Below are 24,904 nucleotides of genomic sequence, written 5' to 3'. Positions count from 1 at the left end.
TCCAGACGAAAAAAAAAAATTTCTAAACAAAAATAGGGTTTATTATATAAGATAGTTCATATACTTTGATTTCTGTATTAACATGTATGAAGAAATTAAATTGAAACAATTCATCAGAACCTTTTTTGGTTCTTATAATTCAGGATAGATCCGAAACTTGTAAATTGAGCTAGCTGAAAGGCATGCTCTATGCGGAATGAGCTTTTGCCCCTTTCTAGAATATAGTTTGTACCTTTGTGGTGATGTTCTTTTAAACTTTTTTTCAATTTTTTTATTTTTGTTAATTAGAAAAGAATCGATTCTTAAAAAAGGCACCATGCAAAGGATTGCCTAAATTCTCAGAATATCTTGTTGCTAAATTAAAATATACATAAAAAGTTATCTTAAGTTTTTAGCGTAAGTATTTAGAAAATGTTTAACAAAGCTGATTCTAAAACAACGATAGAGAATTTTCTAATTAAAACAACTAAAGAGTTTTTCCAGCCCCCAGATAAAACCCGGCTAGATGAGTGGGGCAGCAAGACTTCCAATTGTAGCTAGCTCTCTATATATAGGACTAGCTAAGAGGCACGTACTCATAACAAAATGGCAATCTCCTCTCCATCTCTCTTTCTTTCCAACCCTCTCTCTAAAATGTAGTATATAGAAATAGAAGGTTTAAGAGTTATCACTTGAACAGTAGGTTTCCAAACCAAGTCTCAATCCAATTAAGTTCGTAGAATCTACCCATTTCGCCATATCCATTTAACCGACTATTTCTCAATAGTCGTTTGCGTCTGTAAATGTACGATGCATGCCTGAGTCTCTCGTATATCGTGTAAGATACACATGCATCAAACCAATTTTGTCCGGATTCGATCACCGTAGCACTGGTCTAAAATTTTACGCACAGTTCTGCTTCCCTCTTCCTGTATATAGTCTGATTGTATTATGGGGTTTGAGATACATCTACAGAAGGTCCAAGGTAACCTGGCAGCTGCTGGAGAAGTCTCAACTGGCAAGAAATGGGTTAGGTCGTCCTCTCCATGTAAACAGGTATGCTTGTGTATTGGTGGATATTTGTACATTACAATTTACACATCTGGCAAAAGAGAAAATCTTATTTATGGAGGAGCAATGAATAAGGTTTACGGCGCTCAATCTCGACCGTCCAAAAGTGTTTTGGACGATCCAGATTAAAAACAATCTATTAACGTTCATGGATTACGCGGAGCCGTAAATAAGTTTAAAACATATTTGCACATTTCCACAACAATTAGGGTTAGTCAGGGCGCCTGGTAGGTGTGCTACTTACACAATTGTTCAGGGTTTGACGATTAGGATCAAGTCGTAAGAAAGTATTTTCTAGTCTCTACGTGCATGACCTGCTTTTGGCTGAATCTGGGGGGAATAAGTTAAGCTGCGCGTAATTAGTTAATTAGCCCGGACACCTTTGACCGTTAATATATAACATATTCTGCACATTTTAAATTATTTTTTCTGATAAATTATTCTCATTAACTGACTTCATGCTTCAACGAGTAATCATGAGTCAAGAGGTTGATCCAGGGATTCTCAGGGCCCTAGGTGAATCCATAATATGGGGCCCTCTACCATGCCTTAACCGCATAAACAAATCATCGTTAATGCCTCGCTAGTTTTGCAAAATTACAACTGTCATTCACTATCTATAGCCTCTATATTATGTGTTGTGATCTCAATAAACTCCAATTTGTTTATATAACAATCTAAAGTAGATAGAGAGGGTCGCATCCAAATTTCTTGATCTTTTGGACCGTTTTGCGGCCCAACGTTGGTGAAAAGGCACAAAAATCTCATGATTGAAGCAAAATGGCCCAATAATTAAGGCCCATCATTCACTATACAATGGGCCCCGGTTGTTTTCCCCGATTCCATCATTTAGGTATGTGATTCGTCTAATTTGCTGCTTTAGGAAATATAACTAATTTGCTTATTACTTTTAATAGAAAATTCTGTTTTGATCGCCGTTTGTTTTGATAATTTTCCTTATTCAACTAATATTTGATTCTACAGTTTACTGTAGTTTTCTAGTTTAGTCTAGGATTTCCATGACCCTGTAAGTATCATTGTAAGCCTTACGGCAAAATTTGGTTGTTGTGGAATTAAAGAAAACGAAATTTATCTCAATATTGTCTGTTCGAAGAGGGAATATCTCTTGTTCAGATTTCTTAGTGTTTTCTTCTCGCAAATAATTTTGTTTGTCATACGCTTCCTTGCATTAGATTTATCTCAGTATTGTTTGTTAATTCAGAATTGTTCGTATTTTTTTTCTTGCAAATAATTTCGCTTGTCATACGCTTTCTTGCATCACAATCTCAACAATAAGTAGAATGAACATTATGTGATGGTCTTTGGCAAGAATACATTGATATTTACACTATCGGTACATATAGCAGTTCTCTCATTTTCTTTTCGCCATGTCCTTAAACATATATCTCCCATTATTGGTTGCCATAATTTTTTGCTACTCTTCCCCATTTCCAATTAAAAACTCTATTAAATTCACTTTCCATTGTCATTGGATTACAATATAAATAAAACTATGAGTTCTCACGCCGTTCACACCCCAAAAAATAAGCGCTACGTGGTCTCATTGGAAATGACTGGGATAGTTTAAAATATGTACTCTAGCTAATGTAAAAATGACATTTTTTTTTGCTAAAAAGTAGTTATTTCTCAAAATACTTAGGTAAAAGTAAAAAAAATAATTTACTTTTCCGAACCCATAAAAATTTGGTACAAAACTAACAAATGCGACAAGAATTTAAATAAATATAACTCTCATATTTAAGTTAAGTTCAAGAAAACGGGGCCTTAAAAAAAAGTATCTGTTTGTGATTGTGCAAAGAAAGGATAGGAGGAAAAGGGGGGTTGCAACTTGGTGAGGAATCACAAACGTTATGGTCCGTATGGTTTTGGTCGGTCTCTCTCAATAGACGGGTTCAAAAATACTCCACTAGCTGATTCGGTGGGAATGTGGTAGATCCGTTGATTACATCTAGTTAAAGTAATTGTAACGCTAGTTGGGAGAATTGCGGTGATGGCATCAAACAGCGTGCGACTAGGGCTGTAAATGAGCCGAGCCGAGCCGAGTTTTAGAGTGTTCGAGCTCGGCTCTGCAAAAATTTAGTTGGCTCGAGCTCGGCTCGAGCTCGAGCTCGGCTCGATAGGTATTTACGGAGCTCGAGCTTGGCTCGTTCGGCTCGTTTATGAAACAAATATATATAAATATATATATAAATAAATATAAATATGTAAAAATATATATATATATATAAATATATTATATAATCGAGCTCGCGAGCCAATTCGAGCCGAGTTTCGACTAGCTCGAGCTCGGCTCGTTTATGAAACGAGCCCAGGACTCAAGCTCGAGCTCGGCTCGTTTTTGTCTTGAACCGAGCCGAGCCGAGCCGTTATCGAGCCGAGCTCCGAGCCGCTCGCGAGCGGCTCGGATCGTTTGCAGCCCTACGTGCGACTAAAATTTACTTACGTTGGAGACACCAGTTTTCAAGTTAGGGATTTCTGATTTTGCTACGGTCACCTCCCCTCTTCAGATCGAATAACGACGATCCGAGTCGCTTAATGTAATCAGAACGTGATTTTAAAGGTGCCCGCCAAAAATCGACAAAAAAAATAACCGGGAAGGGCTTGATCGAATAGTTTTTTTATTGAACGGTTCATTTAAAAATTGCTCAAATCAAGTCATTCCGGTCATTTTTTTGCCAATTTCTTATTGATATCTTTAAAATTACGTTTTGAACATATTGAGCGGCTCGGATTGTCACAATTAAAGAAATGGATAATTAGTAGAGAGAGATAAAAATGAATGATAAAATAATAATTAGAGAAATAAGATAATAGTTGGAGAAAGAAATAAGATAATAAATATTACTCCCTCCGTCCCTTTTTAAGTGTCCTGCTTCGTAATTCTAACTTATTAAAAAGACATCATCATTATACCTTTCACATCAACTTTTTCCTCCACTTTCCCTACTTACCCATCATCATTACACTTTTACTCACTTACTTTTTAAAAAGAAATCTACTTTTGAAGGATAAAATAGACAATACACCAACTTTTACCCACTAACTTTACAAAATGGACACTTATTAAGGGACAGCCTAAAATGAAATACTGGACTCTAAAAAAGGGACGGAGGGAGTAGCAGAAAACAAAAGCTAAACTGAAATGGCAAACAAACGCAACTAGTTAGAGCCTCGGAAGAGCAATATAAATAAATAAAATGTGACTCTTCTTTTTAATTTGAGCTCTTTAAAATTTAGGCCCCGTTTCGGAACGATAAATAAGTATTTATTTTTTAAGAAAGTAATTTCAAGCTCAAAAATCACGTGCTTACGCAAATAATTTTTTGATCACTATGGATCTTGTTTGATAGATCTCATTGAGATCTTTAATACGGTGCAAAAAAAATTAAAAATTTATTTTTCATTTACATTATTTTTGAATTTAAAAATGTGAAATAAATACTTATTTTTTAAGAAGATATTCTGGAACGGGGCCTTTAGTAGTACTTCATGTTTATTTTTTTATTTGCGTGATTGACATTTGACGAGACGAATGCAAATTAAGAGTGGAAAAATCGACAAGAAAATCTTTCTGCAATAACTTTTTTATTGCTGTTTCGTGAAGAGTTGTTTACTTCGCTCAATTTTCGTCGTCCAAAAATGCTTTGGACAATTCGGATGTTAATGAATTTTTTTGGAAATAGTTAAACCTTTTTTGTAATTTTCTTTATTAAAATTCAAACTATCTAAAATACTTTTGTACGAAACTTGGGGGTGCTGTAGTGCATCCCCGCACTACACATGTAGTGCGGCCAATCCGGCCGTCCATCTCGACAATGGACAGCTTGAATTTTCATCCTAACAATGAACAGCTTGATTGACCGCACTACACAATGTATTGCGGTGGGTGCACTACAGGCCCTTCCACTCCTGAAAACAGCTCCTCCTAGAAAGAAACTCTCCCAAAAAGGGTGTAGTTCGGATTAATTTTTTTTATTTTAATTCAAATATTTTGAAAAATAATTATTTTTTAGTAAAATAAATGAAATAAGTTGACTTATTTTCCTAAAAATTGATTATTTCCAATACTTAAGTAAAAGTAAAAAAATTTAACTTTTTCAATTCCTCTTATCGAAACAAATCAATAACCGCAAAAGTTTAATATAAAACTAATACGAAAAAACGAAAAAAATAGGTAGGAAGGGAGTATACAGTATATCTGCAATACTCCTAGAAAGCTAAACGCTCCTGCAAAGTATCTCATTCCTGTTCTTTTTTTTTTCCCCTTCCTTTATGTCCAATCATGCAAATTGATCGATCATTCTTTCAATCAATCAATCAAAACGTCTTTGTCTCTTACGCATTCATTGGCAAACCAGAAGATGGGAAGATGAACCAACCAGAATTATATAATTAGCCTTGTTCTTTTCTATTTTCAAAAAAAAATTTCAAAAAATATCCCTTAGATTTTCCCTACTTCCAACATTTCTCTTTCTATCTCTCTCCACTTATTACCCTTATTATTTTTCAAAAAAAAATTCAAAACACAAACCAAACAAAACCAATTTTAGAACTTATCGAGAACATTGACCCAATCGAAAATCATATTAATTGGATACCATTTGACTAAATTTTGAAATGCATTAAGTTTGTAAAAAGTAAGTGTGTAACACTGGATTGCAACTCATATGCTCTCTTCGTCCCAAAATGTTAGACCTTTTTGGAATAAAAATTGCTACTTAAATTATATTCTCGGCGAGCTCTAAAAAATGAATGATTCTGAATCATTGTTGTGGACCCGAGAATGGCCCACGAATGCCCCAAACTTGGTCGGGACTGGAGGAGAGGGAAACTGGACTGGATCTCCGTCCAAATACTGTGCGTACATACACCTTGCATAACAAAAAGGATCAAAAAAATTTAAGATTAATGAACGAGTAATCTGTTTTTGTAAGCAGTAAGTCTGTCTACATAGATAAATAGTGCACAGATTTTGTTGTAGGGCCATCACGGGTCTCACGCAAATGATCCAAACCGTTCATTAAATGTAAAACATTTTTTCAAGGGCCTCTAAAAAAAATTAGCTCGATCCAATCATCTAACTCTTTGTGATCCCAAAATCTGAATGAAAAGCTTGATGAATAGATCGAGCACCTATAGGTATCGTATTAAGCTGATATTTCGCAAAGACCGTTGAAAAAATATTTCACATTAAATAAACGGCTCGAATTATTTGTGTGGGACCCGTGGTGGCCCCCACAACAAAATTTGTGCACAATTTGTGCACTATTATTTGTGTAGTTAGCGCTGTTGTTTTGTAGGACCCTCTCGAAAGCCCTACAAACCCATCTGTGCACTATGAGTCTGTTCCATGCTCTGACTCGTGGGAGCACCACAAGGCCTAGCTCTCTCCATATTCAACATATCTCTAGTCTCTTGTTACTCCCCAAACAGAAATTCTACACACACAGCAGATCTGTGCACAAATTGTGCACAGATTTTGTTGTGGGGCTCACCACGGGTCCCACACAAATCATCCGAGCCGTTCATTAAATGTAAAACATTTTTTCAAATATCCCCGTAAAAAATAACCTCAATCCAATACCTATAGGTGCTCGATCCAACCATATAACTTTTCATTATCCGAAAATCTGAATGAAAGGTTAAATGGTTGGATGAAGCACCTATTGGTATCGGATTGAGCTTATTTTTTACGAGGACCCTTGAAAAAATGTTTTACATTTAATGAACGGCTCGGATGATTTGTGTGGGACCTGTGGTGGGCCCCACAACCAAATCTGTGCACAATCTGTGCACAGATCTGCTGTGTATGTAGCAGGACTCCTCCCCAAACTCTTTCTTCCCAATCCCAACTGGGGATCCTGCGGTCAAGTGTGTTCTCAAAATAAGCAGAAGTTTAGCAAACAAAATTATTTGGGACATCTCAAAATATCGTCTATATTTTTTTATTTGTAATGGCTTTTTAACATACAATGTGGATCTTATTTAATAGATCTCAATTGGTTTTACAATATAGAAATTTTAAAATCATCATATTATAAATTAAAAACTATAAGAATTTTTATAAATGGTATGACTGCCCAAAATGAACTGTTATTTATGGACGGAGAGAATATATATGTTTAAGCTGTCCATTTTGTAAATAAAAAATTCTCATACTTGTTGATGTTCGACCAATATCATTTTTGACAAAAATATCTTCTCAATGAATGAAAGGTATACAACAAAATTAGCTATTTGAATCTTTTGGGTTTAGATGTGTCTCTTAATCCATCTAGTTGTAATTCTTGGCTTCCAAATGTCTGAGATTCGAGTCTATTGAGGTCTCGTTCTGCTAAGATTTTTTATTTTTTAAGTTTTATTTTACGAGACATGTTATTTTTATAATATATTACCTTTAATTTAAAAAATAAAAATATATTTATTTTAATTAGTGAAAGATACCCTGAGTCTATTGTTACATGTCAAACCTCCTTTAGTTGTAAACCTCATTTTCTTCTAACCTCATTGATGTATAGTACAATAGTGGCAATAAAAGTCTAAAAAATATAAAGAGAATAAAAAGTACACAACGCATTAGCCCAATGGTACACTGGCCTTCGGATTTTACAGCCCTTCAAGTCCCTCGGGTAGGCAAGATGGGTTAAGGTCCAGTCCAGTATTTCAAACCTTCAGTCCAGTCCAGTTTTGAGCCTTTGTGGGCCTCTCCTAGGCCCACAACAAAGATCGGAATTGTTTATTATGTAGAGCTCATCCAGAATGGTATCCATGCAAAAAATTAGCTTGATTTAACATCGATAGACACATGAACAAAACAGATTTGTACAAGAAAAATGCGATGACAAAAATTAAATTGAAACTCATAATTACCCTTTTTTTCTTGTACAAATCTGTTTCGTTCATGTATCTATCGATGTTAAATCAAGCTAATTTTTTCGTGGATATCATACTTGACGAGCTCTACAAAATGAACGATTCTGATCATTGTTGTGGGCCCTGGAGGAACCCACAAAGGTCCAAAACTAGACCGAACTGGAGGTAAGAAATACTGAATTGGACTTTAACCCAGGCAAGATAGATCACAACTCTTCCGTATAATTTATAATTTTTTAAAGTCGTGTAACGTGTTTCCGAGAAATTATTTTTGTAGATTCTAAGATTCTAGTTTTGCATTATCAGTTTCGAGTGTTACTAAAAATTCTAAATAACAGATTCTCTATTCAACAGGTTTTAAAAAGCTGAAAAAGTAATAAAAATTTGAAAATCCCAAAGCTGAATTGAGTAGTTTATGGAGCTTTTTGAATTAGGGTTTAGGTTTTACGTTTTTTAAAAAGTGATTTTTCAGTTTTTTTTTTAGTAAATAGTACCATCTTTTACTGCAGATTAATCATCCGGAAACTATGGGGTTTCCACCACTATTACTTTGGGCCCCACAATATGTTAATTGCCGATCCAAATTATTCATCTTGTAGGACTCGTAGAGTAGTATTCTTATTCAAAAAATTAGCTTCATTGAACATCAATAGGTGTATCAAAACTTAAATTTTGATTTATAAAATGGATGGTCATGGACTGTTTAATTTGACAAGATTAGACTGTCCATTTTATAAACTAAAATTCATTTTCATAGATCAATCATATCCAATCAAACTGGTTTTTGTTTTTGAATGATCTACATTGTTGATCCTACAAGATGAATGGTTTGGATTATAACAATAAACGTATGGTGGGGTCCGTAATGGGCAGTGGTGGAAAACTCATAGTTTTCGCTGTCGGCGGAAAGAATAATCTCTAACCATAATTTCATAGTTATAGTAAACATGTTTATTTGCTTCTACTAAAATCGATAATTTGTAGCAAAATCTGAACTTAGAATCTAAAATCTGTATCTATAGCTATCGCAAACACGTCCCAATTTTTAAATAAATTACACTAATTATATGTTATATACGTATCTTTAAATCTAGATACTCAAACTAGTGTAAAATAAAAATATTACACGAATTTGTATCCAAAAATTGCACAACATTCTCGAGGAAGGTTGGAAGGTCCATCAAATTTATAGATCATAGCTCTATGCAAATCTTTTAATAAGGGTGTATATAAAAGATGCATTCAAAAGGCCTTAGATTTGCTTTCTATCCAATGGCAAAACTAAAGAGAGGCTGGGTGGGCCAGGGCCACCTCCACTTTTGAATTTTATTTTATTTTTCTTGTTAGTTTCAACTGGGAAGTGGGATGAGGCTATGAACCAAATTCAGACAGGATAGAGGATCTTCAATCCTTACCCTGTTATCCATAATCAAAATTCGAGTAAAAGTCTAAAAGTTCATCTTCAATGTCATATCCATTTTCCTCCCCATTTTAAGTTTTACTCTTGTTCTCAATTAAATTTGGAGAGACCCAAACCTATACTCATTTTTCTCAAACCCTCTTTTCACTATAATTAATTACAAGTGTGTCATTCAGTAATAGATTTAGGTAAAAATAAGGGTTTAGCATTGGAGATGTTTTACTCAAATCAAGCTTTTAACCCAAATCTATACCCAAATTTGGGGGAAGAAAAGGGCTAGGGGCTGGTGATGCTCTTAGTTTGTTTTTTTTTTTTTTTTGAAATGGTAAAATATTATTAGGAAAACTTGATAATGGATACATCAAGTGGGGGGAGAGGTGAGGGAAAATCAAAAAACGGTTGATAGAAAAGACCAAGAGGGACGTCAAAACCCAAACACCCAGGAGGGCCAAACGCCAAACTCCAAAAAATGGGCCAAAGCCCAAAACCCTAAGGGCCAGAAATTGCCCAAATAAGACATTACGGCCCAAAAAAAAACTCAGCCCAAACAAAAAAATGGGCTGAGCCCAACCCAAGTAAGCCCTAAACCTAACCCTAACCAAAAACTACTCAGAGCCCGTTCCAGAAACGAAATAAGAACTTATTTTTTGTGTAATAAGAAGGCTTGTTCCGAAAAATAAGAAGGCTGCTACTTATTTTGGAAGAATTTATATAGGTATCGACCGGCCGGGGAGGGAAATCATACTGGCAGCCCCGCCGGGCCGTCTCCGGCCACCGGACGGCCGATCCGAGCCGTCCAAAAATTCTATAAAAAAAAAAGGAGGGGGCCTACGCGGGAATCAACGGCATCCGAGGTGTGTAAGGTGCTTGATCCGAGCACCCCTTTTCCGTGTAGGGTGCTTGATCATATATACACGGAAAAGGAGTGCTCGGATCAAGCACCCTATACACCTCGGATGCCGTTGATTCCCGCGTTGATCCCCTCGTTTTTTTTTTAGAATATTTGGACGGCTCGGATTGGCCGTCCGGTGGCCGGATACGGGCCGGCGTGGCCGCCGGTACGATTTTCCTCCGCCGGCGCCTATTATCATAGCAACAATCTTATTTTTTGTATAAGGTAACTTCAAGCTCAAAAATTAATGTGTTTATGCAAATAATTTTCCTACCACTATGGATCTTGTTTGATAGATCTCATTGAGATCTTTAATACGGTGCAAAAAAAATTGAACTTTTTTTTTTCATTTGCATTATTTTTGAGTTTGAAAATGTGAAAGAAACTTTTTATTTGAATTTTGTGGAATGACCCTTCTTATTTTTTGAATGAGAAGTGGCAAAATAAGTACTTATTTTTCAAGAAGGTTTCCGGAACGGAGCCTCAGTTTCAGCAGTAGCCACCCACACTCCTAACAGCACCACTCAGCCGACAGCCACCACAAAACAAAGAAGCATGAACAGTGCGCTCCACCGCGAACCCTAGAGAGTGGACAACACTCCTTGATGCTCTTAGGTTTACACTAGTCCATAAAGTTTTAAATTTTCCACTTAAAACAAAACAAACGCAAGTTCTATTCTCTTTGTAATTTACCCTCATGCAACCTCTGCCATTCGACCTCGATATAATAAATAAATAAATAACCCACCCACACTCCGAACAACACCACTCAGCTGGCAGCCACCACAAAACAGAGAAGCATGAACGGCGCGCTCCACCGCGAACCCTAGAGAGTGGACAACATTCCTTGATGCTCTTAGGTTTACACTAGTCCAGAAAGTTTTAAATTTTCCACTTAAAACAAAACAAACGCAAGTTCTATTCTCTTTGTATTTACCATCGCACAACCTTTGCCATTCGACCTTGAAATAATAAATAAAAAAAACTCTTCCATTCGAATCGGATCTGTCGAACCATGCACCGAACTCGAAAGTTGATCAAAGTGAGGATCGCCGGTGGTCAACTAGATTTTGTTCGAAATGGCTCCGGAGATTAACGAATGAGGAGCGATAGCTGCATCTTCATCTTTCTCTCACTCAATTAGAAATTACCCGATCCCCCGTCTCTGTACCGCTGCATGTTTCCGCCTCTCTTTGTTGCTAATTAATAAATTTGTGTTGATTTTCATAGGCATAAGTTTTTGTTTTTTTTTATTACTAAACTTAATTTTATTACGAATGTTCATTCTAATAGAAGAATTGAGAATTGCGTTTTTGCTTTCTAGACTATGGATTTCTCAATTTTGGGCCCCCGAGAATGTGCAAAAAAGGCTTACCCTAACTAGAATACGTTGAAAAACCAAGCTTGTTAAGTTGGTCTTCTCATCCTCCAACCTTAGTGGAGGCAGGAGTTCAAATCCCGCGAGGGGTAAGGGTGGGGTTCAAGGCTACAAACAGTCTTTGAATCTCCTATGAGTAACCTAGTAACTCACTAACTCTCCTGCCCATACCTTTGCACCCGTGTTTTGAAATACCCTGTGGGAAGCCTGGCATCCAAGGCCTTTTTGACTCTCTTTTTTGTGTTTTGCAGTCATGTGATGTTCATTTATAGTAGTAACCCCACAGTTTGAGAAATACTATGTTTTGCTAATGGAGTATATCATACTTTATCAATGCGTTGGTGGAGTATTCATAGATTCAAGATCATTCAACCAATCTATAGACGTATTATTATTTAATAGTTTAAAATAGCTCAAAATTATACTCCTATATGCAGATTCAAGATCATTCAACCAATCTATAGACGTATTATTATTTATTAGTTTAAAATAGCTCAAAATTATATATGCAGTTTATATTTGGTAAAAAAAAATAACTCAAAATTAATTCCATCATTATAACATGATTGATTACTTTTTTACTAAAAGAAAAACTTGACAATTGTCTTGACCACGTTGAAGTTTGTAATTTGAGAATTGCGAGGACAATTAATTCAAGCTTTCATCTAGCGGATTATTCAAATAGAGAAAAAGACCACTCGAAAGAAAACCTCAAGATTCTAATGCAAAAACTTTTTTTTGTTAGTGTCAAAATTATTTTTGCATAAAAGATTGGTACTTTGCATATTGTACAAGCCTTTTGTGCACTAATTTTGGCATTAACAAAAATAATTTTGGCAATATCACTACTCTTCTAATACTCCTTCTGTCACATATTACTTGTCGCTTATTCTATTTTGAAACTCCGAAAATATTTGTCTATCTTTGAAAAGTCAAAGGAAACATGCATTGATTGAATGTCCCTTTAGTATAAATTTCCCTAGCTTGTTTGGCTGGTAGATAAGGTTTTGTTAGATAAGGAAAGGAGGAGGGATAAGATGTGAATATGGTATAAGGAGATTAATTAAGAAGTGAGGATCAACTAAAAATTGTTTGTTTGGCAGTTAATATGGGTGGATAATAGTGCCACCACAAAAAGAAAAAATCATATGAGAAATAACTTAGTTGAACATATAATTTTTTGTAGCGTACTAATTTTTCACACTCCCCTTTATTATAATAACACCCTTTTTTAGTTTTGTTGTGATATACATTTACAATGTTGCCCTCCTAAGTGAGAAAGAGTATACAAATGAAACGTTAATTTTGTAATTAATTCACATCATAAAAAGACAGAGTATACAAATACCCTTTTGTAATGGAAATATAAAAAGGATTTGAAGGGATTTTTTTAGGGCACACTAATAATTCCCCTCATCTGGATAAGCTTATAATGGGGTGTGGGGTGGGTTAAGAAATATGAGTAAGTGCGAACGAAACACTGTATAAGAACCCTCCCTTATTAACTTATCCCGATCTTACCCTTATCCCACTATCTTCTCCCAACAAACAAGCTATTAACGAAGATGGGAGATAAAAGATGGATATAGTACAAGGGGAGATCAACTAAGAGCATCCACAGTGAAATAATCAAAATTGGATAATCAAAAGTTTCCACATCATTTTTTGGTTATCCATTTTAGGGGTTGCTAAGATTAGCAATGTAGAAGTCCACAATGGTACAATCAAAATTGAATAATCAAAACTTGCTACATCACCTTTTCAACTTATAAAAATCTAGAAATTGTGACATAGGAAATAATTTTTTTAAAAATAGTTTTCAAACTAATAAAAACAGGTTATTTTTTAGAAAAAGAAAAATAGTTTTTTTGAAACTTTGATCTAAAAAAAAACAGTTTTTGGGAAAAAGTTAAATTTTTTTTTTTTTTGAATAAAAGAAAGTTTTTGAAAAAAAAGTTTTAATAAATAAACTATTTTGAAATAAACTATTTTTTTGGCAAAAAAACTGTTTTAGGAAAAACAATTTTTATAAAAAAAACTATTTAAAAAAAATTGTTTTGGCAAAAAAATAAAAAATATTTTTAAAAATATTTTTCTTAGAAACATGTTGAAAATGGAAGATGGAGAATGTTTTTGTGTAATGATAGTGTACTTGATTGAGGAAATGTGGGGATAACTAAATTTAATTATTGGTAAAAGATTATTAGTTTTGAATATTCAAGAGCCAAAATTTGATGAGTTGCTAAGAGGTTACTAAGTTTGGTTATTCCAATGTCAGATCTTTTTCGAACAAATGTTGCTAATATTTGCAACTTTTTGATTTTGATTATACTACTGTGGATGTTCTAAGAAAGAGTTTGTTTTGGGAGTAGTTAATAATGGTAGATAGAAGCGATATTGGACAAATCTTACCCTTAATATTGAACAAATCTTACCCTTTTTTCAGAACGGCGACAAATCTTACCCTAAAAATAACTAAGAAATCTATAAAAGAGAAGTAGGGGATGGAGGGAAAAGTAGTTTTGGGTAACCCGGATAAGTTAAGAATGGGGTGGGGGTGGGTCTCACTTATCCCACGCTGGAGTCTTGCTAATTCCGCTCGGCTAAGCAATCCGGGCCATGTGGTGCTACCAAACGCCAGATATAGATGGGCACGAGATAAGTTTCCTTTATCTCCTCCTTCGACCTCCAAGAGCATGTACATCAAGCATAGCAATTTTACCTACTCAAGATGTTATTTTTATGTTTTATTTATGCACTTTTTTCTTTTACCCTACACTAGACTCTCTATCATCTCCTCTCTATCCATCAAATTTTCATTAAATATACCCTATTCACTTTTATGTTGCAGTCTTGCAGAGAAGGAGAATGAGAGAGGAGGGAGAGAGAGAAACAACAATAAACTAAGGAATACCTATGAACAGTACATCGGTATTTCTACCGAGCATTTCCCCCAAAGGTAGTTTAGCTTCCAGTTTACCCATTCTGCTGCAATTGATTTTTGTGGGTTTGGTTCTGTATTTTACCAATCAGGTATAGCTACACTGATGTACATGCTCTAACAAATGGCTAATGGAGAAGCAATATGACATAGATGGAGCAGTAATTAAGCAGTATTTATTTTGGTTCGAGAGTCCTAGGTGCTCGGTCTCTTTTTCTTCTTCAAAATGGTAGGAGATTCATTGATAAAAATAAGCATACATCAAAGAGGGTTATCAATCCCAATCAGAGACAATAACCAAGAGGTTTAGATACACATGCCTTAAAGTCTAGAACCTCACAGACCAATACGATGATCCCTTGATCATCAGCCAGCAACAACCTCCTAGAAGAAGACAAGCCGACACAAAGGATAGCCGACAAACCCTTGCGGCCACGACAGCCACATGAAGCATTCAAACAACCGAATCCCAAAATCAACGAATAAAATCCCAACAAAATCCCCACTCATAAAACATTATTGGCCACCATCTAGAGAGATCAGAATCTGGGTAGGAAAACCAAATTGGGGGAGACCCAGCCGGGAGAAAACTCACCGATAGAAACTGGTGAAGAAAAACCCTAGCCTCTTGATGCCAAACTATGAATCAAAGAACAGACGTGCAACAAGGAAAATCACAAACAAGATAGATTTAGAGAAACTCTATCTAGACTCTTTTTCATTCAATTATAATCAAAAACTCCTTATCCGCTTACAACTTATTATATAGGTAGCAAACCCCTAACCCTAGTTGGAAAATGAAAATTTACCAATTTCGAAAAAAATCAAAATTATTACAAATTTAGAAAATAGAGAAAAATTTGAGATTTCTCTAAAAAGAACAGACTGAAATGAAATTTCCTACTAAAAGTTACTCCCTTTGTTGTTTTTTAAATGTCCCAAATTGACTTTCATGCAATTTTAGGAGTCAACATAATTGTATCTTCAAAATATTACTTTTCATACTTATCTTCTATGAAGATATCATTATTATACTTTTATTCATCAACTTTTCAAAAGGGAATCTATTTTAAGGGCAAAATAAAAAATGTACCAATTTTTATCAACTAACTTTACAAAATAACACTTTTTTAGGAACAAACCAAAATAGAATGCAAGACGCTTAAAAATGGACAAAGGGAGTATAAACAAAACAATTATTTCCCAAAACGACAAAATTGCCCTTTCGAAGGCACAAACGGCTAAAAAAATACACGGCATATGGCCAAAAGGCGATGTATCTTGACTGTTGGACCAATTTCGGATCGAACATAGGTGGACCCGACTCGTAATTCCATCATCCCATATTTACGGTTTTGCCACTCTCGGCTTAAATTGCTTAAAGTGGTACTCTTCTTCCATGGCAACCACATCACCTCTCCACCAATCCTCGATCCTTATTAGCCACACCGCTGGTTCCTAGCTCACCAGATCTTTAAACTTTAGGATGAAGGATAAGTAGGGGACACCAGACGGCGACGAATGGCCCCCCACGAGAGGGAAATCATTTTTGTTTTTACTTTTTTTGAAAACTAATGAAAAAAATTTGTTTGGTAACAAGTTTCTGCCTTTTGTTTTTCATAATTTTTTTTAGAGCTTTTGTAAATTATGGAAATTACAAAAATGTGTTTTCCCCAAATTTTTGTTGTTTGAGAAACACAAATATTACTAAACATGTTTCTTGTTTTGTTTTGAGAATAAATTCTTTACACCGCCGATGTAAACATTTGTTTTCTCCAAATCAATTACATCGGCCCACGTTACAAAATAGTGGTCCAAATCAATAGAATATGACGACGTTGCACAATATAATTGATTTGGAGAAAATAAATATTTACACCGGCGATGTAAAAAATTTATTCTCTTTTGTTTTTATGAAAACATAAATCTATTTCTATTCTAGTTTCTTAAAAATAAAAAACGAAAAAGATTACCAAACACACCCTTTTATTTTTTTCCGCTTTCAAATTCAGGGAAATCAAGCATATTCGTCTTTACTTTTTGCGTAGGAGACCTGATCATTATATTTCAAAAATCCGAAAATGGTAATTCCCCAAAGTTAAAAAACTAATAAAATAAAAACAATGGAATGGGCGCTACACCTTGGGCCTCCAATAATAATAGCTTCAGCATCTCCGTGTCCATAGTACTCTCTCTCTCTCTCTCTCTCTCTCTCTCTCCCTCCAAAATTGCATACATACATACATACTGTGCAATATTTGTGAGCACGTATGCACTCGGAACAGTCTCGACTAACAAAAGCGTAGATGGTTTAATCTTCTGCAGTTGGTTGCTCTACAAGACATACAGTTAATTAACGAATGGAGGAAATGTGCGGCTTCCGCCATCCAACCACGAACGACTACGCCGACGACAAGGTGCTGTTTTCGCCGGAGAATCTGACGCCGGCGGAGTACCGGAGCTTCTACTACTCCTTCTCCTCCCCCGGCGGCTACGATCTCCTGTACGAATCACAGGATGAAGAAGATCGTGATTATGATCACACGGCCAGCGTCATCAAAGCCAGGATCGCTTCGCATCCTCGTTACACCAGATTGCTACAGGCTTACATCGATTGCCAGAAGGTTGCGGTTAATAACAGAATCTGTTAAAATCGGCTGAATTGACCGCTTTGAAACCTTGATGTGCTTTTTGTGCTTGATAATTCCACTCGAGTTGCGTTGATCCATACCGATGAGGCCTAAAGCTAGCCCTTACTGTTTTTGTGCGGAATCGTGTTACAATATGTACCTGTTTATCAAACTCGTGAACGAACTTAGTTGATACAAAGCTACACGATAGTACCGAATTTTTCGTATCTGTGCTTTTCCAGAAATCGAAAAAATTACTCGGTTTTCGCTAGGAATATTTAGATGTTTGTCCTCTTGGTTTACAACTGTATCTTTCCAAGCTGTTTATATCAGAATCTTTTGAAATTGGTTCAAGTAATTGTTTTGAAACTTCGAAGTGCTTAATTCCGTTACGTTTGTGATGGATCGGTGCTGGTGAAGCCTAACTTCATGTTTGGATGTCTGATTATCCGCGAAAATAATAGAAGAAGTTTCTGACCTCGATTTTCTCTGTGAAAATGAATTCCTGGAAAATAATTGGAACTTTTTTTCTTTTTCTTTTTTTCAGGTGGGAGCGCCTCCGGAGATATCGTGCGTGTTAGACGAAATCCGGCGAGAAAACGACGTTTATGAGCGGGACTCGGTTTCCACGTGCTTATTAGGAGCCGATCCTGAGCTCGATGATTTCATGGTCCCCCCTCTCTCTACTTCTTTCTTAATTCGTGATTTTCTTTATATCTGCCCTTCCAGTATTTAGCTCTCTCTCTCTCTCTAGGAAGCTTTGTGTGATGTATTGGTGAAGTACAAGTCGGATCTCTCAAAGCCTTTTGACGAAGCGACCGCCTTCTTGAACCAGATGGAATTGCAACTCAGAAATCTTTGCATAGGTCCGTCAACCCCTCTCTCTCTCTCTCTCTCTCTCTCTCTCTCTCTCTCTTTGTGCGCGCGCGCGTGTGGGTATTTGTGTGTGTAGATAAACAACCAAGAAGGCAAGGATCGGTGTACGGACTAGTTATCGGCCAATTCTGGTACCTTGGATATAGGAGTACGATAGCATAGCGCAAGGCTCACGTTAGCATATAAACCGCCATGGATTGGAACACCGCCATATCTCGTGTAGCAGTTCTAGGAATCTAGCCCTAGCCTCCAGTTGCCTGGTCGCGTCTTCTGCGTTTCTGGAAAATCCTACAATGGTAAACTTGTTACCATTAAGTACAGGCTTTACGGCAAAGAAGAATCATATAATAACACTAGGATAGAGAACTATTGTGTGGTAGAAATGAAAGGGAAATGGGAGTATCGTTTTGGATTTGACACTGTTTCCTAACTTTTCCTTGCTAGTACTGTCCATACTCATAGCTCTTGAAATTGTTGAGTAACCTGTCAAACTAAGAAACACTCAACGGGCCGAGAACAATCAAGAAAAGAAATAGAGAATGCTGGCGCTCTCCAACTATGTAGTTGAGTATATCTACGATGCACATCAATTTTTACAATATATTGAATGAAGAGCACAAGTTTCATCGGATGCCTGTAAAAAGTATTTATGGTATAAGGTTACATCATCAATTACCGTCGGCAAAAAACAAGTATTTATAGTATGAGTTTACATCATCAATTACGTAATAGTTGGCAAAACGCAAATTAGACCAGGCGAGGCTTCATAAAGCCACAAAGCCAACATAACTGTTTTACTTCCTTTTTGTTATTTATGTGGTTAGGACTTGGGATGTATAGATGTCAGATGAACAATATTCTAGGTTTAAGTCTTTCAATGCTGGTTTTTTTTTGTTTTTTGTTTTTGACATGGTCTTTCAGTGCTGTTACATTTTGATATATAAGTGGATGAAAATCGCATACAAGTCGGCGGATTCACTATTTTGATCAGCCTGTTTTCGGTTCATGACTCCCGATACTTGACCGTCGCAACTCACGAGTGCTTTAGATAGTCTAAATTGTTTTTTGTAATTTCAAGACTGTTACGATAGATTTCTACTATGTCTCGTTCATACTTCCTACACTGTTAAACCGAGGCCGCTACCATAATCTGTTAGTAGTATTTAAACCTTAGGTGTTATACGGATTAACTCCTCATGTGTCACTTGAAGCAGTATTAAACACCTGTACTTGTTGTCTAATCTCTTTTTCTCATACATTTCTTTGTTTTCCTCTTTTTTTCTTGTATAATGTTGTGCTATTATTATGTATAGAAAGTCTACGTCCATCGTTCAACTTTTACCGCTCCTCTCACCGTTCTCAATCTCACCGTCCGAAAGTGTTTTGGACGGTCAGGATTTTAAAAAACTATTTCAGAGGAGAAAGGTGAAAGAGTTTTTTAAAAATTTGGACCATTAATTGCTGAAATGATGGCTGAGATGTTGAGCGGTGAAATAAAGCGGTGGGCAGAACACTGTTGTATTATATACTATACCTCTGTCAGAGATGAGTGAGACTTGGAAGTACTGAGCCCATTTGTTTAGGTAGTGGTGTACCCCTAGTTTATTTCGGATTCAAGATGCAGAAACCTAGTCAAAGCTTATCAGAATGTAGGTCCTCTCTTCTTTTTCTTTTTTCGACGGGGTAATTGTGATAATCCTGTTACGTACTGTTCTTAGTAGGAGTAGTAATTCAAGTTCATCCTTCCAGGTTTAACATAAAGATTAAAGAGTACTATAATTTTTTTTATTGCTTATATATATATATACTATATATACACACACACTTGCCCACCTAAATTTAAAAGCCTGTCTTTTTTTGAGGAGGAAGAAGAAGAAGTATAGTATTTTATTTTGATAAAGTTAGATAGAAACTGCAGTGCCCATACGCAGCAAAAGCAAGAGGATCAACCCCCCGTGTCTTGATTGTACCATGTTTTTTCTTTGTTAGTCATCTCCAGTACAGTATATATACTATGTGGGTGCTTTAATTTCTGACGAGAATATCGTCTTTTAACACCGGCCATCATTTGCTGTAGTCTCGTAAATTTTCCTGTTTGTTATACTACTCTTAGTATGATTATTACTATTTGTGGTAGCGGGAATTATGTAGTATCTTGCAGTGAACCTAGAGCTACGGAGTTTAACGGAATTATATTTGGAAGTGAAAGGCCTGATCATTTTGGGATTTTGGATAATGAGTGGGGAGAGATAGATAGAGAAATGAGTAATAATCGAGAGAAAATTGATTAGGATCGAACCATGCGCAGAGCGAGAGTCCCAAATCCAAAATTCCAAAAACAAATTGATTAAAAGATAGGTTGCGAATGCCTTGTCACTGATTTCCCCATGGAGTAATTGGCTTCTTAAGTACAAAATGATGAACCCAAATGCATTTTAATGATGTCTGGTTACTTGAAGCGGTTCAAGTTCCAATATTGCATGCATCTGTGTATGGAAATTAATACTAGTACTAACGGACATAGGGAAATGTCCAAGGACGAACTGTACTGCAATTAAATTCTCTGTGGGAAGATGTGTTTTCTTATCTTATTATGGATGACCTTTTGTTTTACTAGGTGCGAACTAGTGGAGTAGAAAATTAAAAGAGTACTAGGGTTAGTAAAAGAAAAGAGTGATTAAGATAGGGTTGCAAACGCCTTGTTATAATTAATTTCAATTTTAAATAGGGTCCTACCATTAGGTGTCCCAGGTGTAATACTAGGGGAACATAGTATTGTGAGTGACAAGTACTTAGTTAAAAAAAACCAAACAAGTTACCCGTTATCCGATGCTCGACATGGTAGATTTATGTAACTGCAGAAATTATCACGTAGAGATTTATGGAAGCGTTTCTCATTTCAATTATAATCAATCTTCAATCATTAGCTCATTAGTGGATGTTCCAATATTGATCACTATGATCCCATATACTCCTACTATATATGTTCCCATCCTCTTTGTTTTCACACGCCAAGTCTAACTCTTAGGTCGAGGACATGACACGGATCAAGACGTAGCACAACTCAAAGGCATAGCATATATGGCTCAAGTAATAGCATGTCTAAAGAAATCCCCCTATTATTCCGAATCTAACAATTTACAGAACATGATGTTCTCTCGTACACTATGATTCCATCCAATATGCTCTTATATGTCAAGTCCTACTCATCAAATACATAGAACAATGACACGGCTTAGGACATGGTAGCATTGCTTAGGACATCCCCTTACCCAGTGATTTAACAATGGATCGAATCATGCATCATCACTCCTGGATCATGTGATTTTTTGTTACCTAGTTCCTCCCATCTAGATTCCATTCCAATGCTGTGGCGTACTAGTAATACGCAAGTCCCATGAATAACTTGACACATTGTCCGTCTAACGCATTCATTCCTACAAGCCCTAGAGGTCTAACCAAGGAATAACACGAACGAAATTAACCAAGGTTACAGTCAGTCCCAACACAGTTTGTCTAGACAATCAACCGTCCGGACGAGGAAAACAGCAAGTCCAGGTTTCAGTTTCCAGGCACGAGCGTTCTGACTGAAGCGTATTGCGTGACAAAGATTTCTGGGCTAGCGGGACACGACCGTCCAAACGGCTCATCTTGGCGTTTGGACGGGAAATATAGGCAGCACACATTTAAGCTATTGAATCCTAGTTTTTCTCTAGTTTCATTAATCCAATGTGCGATCGGCTCATGCACTAAGATCATTAAGGTGCTTCCTTAGACCCTTACTAGCATAATCATGCATCAGGTCGTCAAGATGTGATCGAATGCAGTCAAACATGGTAAAAGGTTGTTTTACTGTAATTTTACCTTATCTTTCGGCGTGAACTACGCGTTGGTAGGCGAAATTTGAGAGAGACTCTGAAGGGGTGAGACTGAACTTGTAGAAGAGGACGAACAGACCGGATCTCCAAGCTTGACGATGATTGGAAATGTTTGAGCTTGGTAGAGTGAAGTGTAATAGGGTGTTTTGTAGCAAAAGAGTGGGTATAGTGTGGTGGAGTGTTGTGGTGTTGTGATGATGAGAGTTGGTGAACGGGTTGGTTTAGGCCAAGTAAGAACCGTCCTTAGGGGGAATGGGCGATGCTGCCAAAGAGCACCCCACAAATCAGTGTAGAGCGGTCAATCCAGTCGCTTATCTCGGTAATTGAAGACTCGGATCTTAACCAAACAATAAACGGTTCAGATTTGTTATGATTTGGATGCGCTTAGATTCGCTCTGAGCCATCCTGCTGAGATGAATGGCCGGATCGACCGCTCAGCATGGAGCTGCTCAGCAGTAGTTCCGCGTAGGGGCCAATTTCTGAATTTCGCTCTTAGGTTTATTGATTGAAACTTGAAAGGGCAAATTGAACAAACTAGTAGGCTTTATCACAAATGGAATTAGTAGTTCATTTTTTTATTTTTATTTTGTGGTGAATCACTTTATTTGGTTTCGATCTACAGACTACACATGAATAGAATATGATTTATCAGTGTAAAAGTAGTGTCGTTTTAAGCGTATCAATGGTAAGACAAAGCCGATGTTGTCTCCATGTCCTAAGGAGTGGATCGAGATTGGCGCAATTTTAATTTGTTCAGCAGCCTTAGAGCCTTCACTGGGGATGATTATATTATTATTAATCTTCTTAAATTATATTATTAATATAAGTTTATAGAAAGATATCAACCAGAAAAAAAAAAAGAAGAAGAAAAAAAAAGTTATCAGGGTGGCATCTATTACGGAGTATTATTTTTGCATCAAAGTACAGATTAACTTTTCCGTGATTTTGCCGTCCTCTGAAACTGGCAACGTGTTCTATAAATCCTCGATCTTCATGCTTAATTAATTAATCATCTTTTCTGGACAAAGATTCTCTGGTAGGCAGATGCAAATGTTTTTTTTTTTGAACCGCGATGCAAATGTTCACTAGCACGTAATGTCGGCATATGTTCACGTGCATATCTATCTGCCTCTTCTTTTCTTTTTCTTTTTTTAAAAAGTACCACAAAAAGAAAAGGGGGATAAATTTCACTAACCTCCTTGAGATTTTTCTTAATGAAAGGTACTTTTTGTTTTTTTGTTCTTCATTCATTAATCCTAATTTACTCTATCCTAGGAGATTTGGGTGTGCTTACGGGAATTGAATCCTGACTATGTGCATGTGAGTATAAGAGATGCATCAACTGTATTCCACTCCACTTCACTTGCGACAGGTTCTTTCTTCAAGTATGAGAAATGGCTGTGGTTTTAATGTTTATTTCACTGACACCTAACAAACAATTGTTCGACTAAACATGTGATGACAATACACTTTTTGATTGCAACATAGATGCTAATTATATAAAGCTCTGAATTCACAATATTTTGGACCCAAAAGTAATAAAAATTTCCATTTTGACCAAAATTGTTCTTTCAACAAGTACATAATGAAGGGCTATTAGTACATTTTACTCTTTGATGAAAAACAATTCTTTCAATTAGGATTTTTTAATTTTGATAAAAAGGGAGTAATAGTTGATAGTTTTTGTATTGCTTTTTATAATCAAAAAGTCCATTTTTTTAATATAAATTACTTTTGGGTTATTTCATCACGTGTTTGGACATAAATTTTCTCGATCTGATATGATGAAATGCACACATAAATCACATAGAGCACAATATAATTTCTCATGCGCAAGGGGTACCTGTCATTAAAAAAAATCTCGGGAGGTATCAGTCAAATCTACTCAAAAAAAGAGATGCATTTGTTCTCTTTTTCTTTTTTTCTTCCCTTTTTCGGATCATTAAAAAAAAGAAAGGACAGCAATTGTACGCTTTTTGTTGTCCTCTTGATGCATAATGTTTGCTTTTTGACATCCGTATATGTCCACATCATCTTCGATTCGTTAGTCTCCAGCATGGAAATAAAAAAACATTTTATGAAGATGTATAGTATGATTTTCCGTATCACAGATTCTTCTGCATAATGGTTTTCTTTTTGTGTATGCATTGTTAGGAGTTTAATCACATAATGTGCGTGCGTGAATCCGAGCAAAACCAGGAGTACTGCGAGTGTGATCAAAAGAGTTTTTTAAAAGCATCACAAACTATTATAATTCGTGAGAGCGAGAATAACTGAGAGATGTTGAACGCGTGAGCTGGCCATACTCAATGATTATTATATGTTACTTGGGTTTGGAGTACTTGTGGAGTTGTGATGGGTTTAAGATTTCGTTCAAATGACCTGTCTAAAACCAAACCAATCCCTCCGTGCTTACAGTTTTCAATAATTTTTTTTTCCAATTATTACTTTTATTTCTCTCCCTGCTTATTATCCAAAAAAACATCCTTCAAAACGCAAACCAATTCTCATATACATTCCTTTTGTTCTGGTGATTATATATATGCGGAATATTCTTTTGCTGTTTTTCTAGGTCAAAAAAAAAAACTATGAAAATTTAAGCTTCTAAAAGCTGTTAACGGGAGTTAATTTAGAATACCGAACAATATATGTTTCGAATGTCATGTGAATTGTATTTAGTGCATTGGTAGAATGGGCTTCAACTTGTTGTGTTTCTTACCTCAGCAACCAGCCAAGTCCCGTATTCTAACTAGCTAAACCGGTAGCGTCCGTTTCTTTTTTAATTATATATAAGCTCCAACTTTGGCTGATTACACCCCCTAGCATAAGAAACGTAGGGACAAAGCTAGATAGTCAAGGGGAATTAAGCTGCTCTAAGAGGCCAAAAAAGAAGGGTTTTTGCATACGTGGTTGAGTAGTCAGCTAATCAGCTTCGTTCACTACAG

The 24,904-nt window shown here is 36.1% G+C and overlaps 1 protein-coding gene across 2 annotated transcripts in view; it reads left to right on the top strand.

Annotated features, from left to right (window-relative positions):
* Positions 1-915: 915 nt before the first annotated feature.
* The window catches only part of LOC131311216 (homeobox protein knotted-1-like 6), a 31,944-nt gene continuing 7,955 nt past the window's right edge, over positions 916-24,904 (top strand). The window contains exons 1-3 of one of the 2 annotated variants that reach the window (XM_058338568.1): positions 916-1,035; positions 17,753-17,875; positions 17,960-18,071. In XM_058338568.1, coding sequence (XP_058194551.1) covers positions 931-1,035; positions 17,753-17,875; positions 17,960-18,071 — 340 coding nt within the window. In that variant the 5' untranslated portion in view covers positions 916-930. Of the gene's footprint in view, positions 1,036-16,723; positions 17,200-17,752; positions 17,876-17,959; positions 18,072-24,904 lie in introns of those variants that run through there. The other variant, XM_058338567.1, reaches the window with a different exon arrangement.

This window comes from Rhododendron vialii, chromosome 12a (assembly GCF_030253575.1).
Source record: "Rhododendron vialii isolate Sample 1 chromosome 12a, ASM3025357v1".
Lineage (NCBI taxonomy): Eukaryota > Viridiplantae > Streptophyta > Magnoliopsida > Ericales > Ericaceae > Rhododendron > Rhododendron vialii.
Note: the sequence above shows the minus strand (reverse complement) of the source record. Positions and strands in the feature narration are given on the sequence as shown.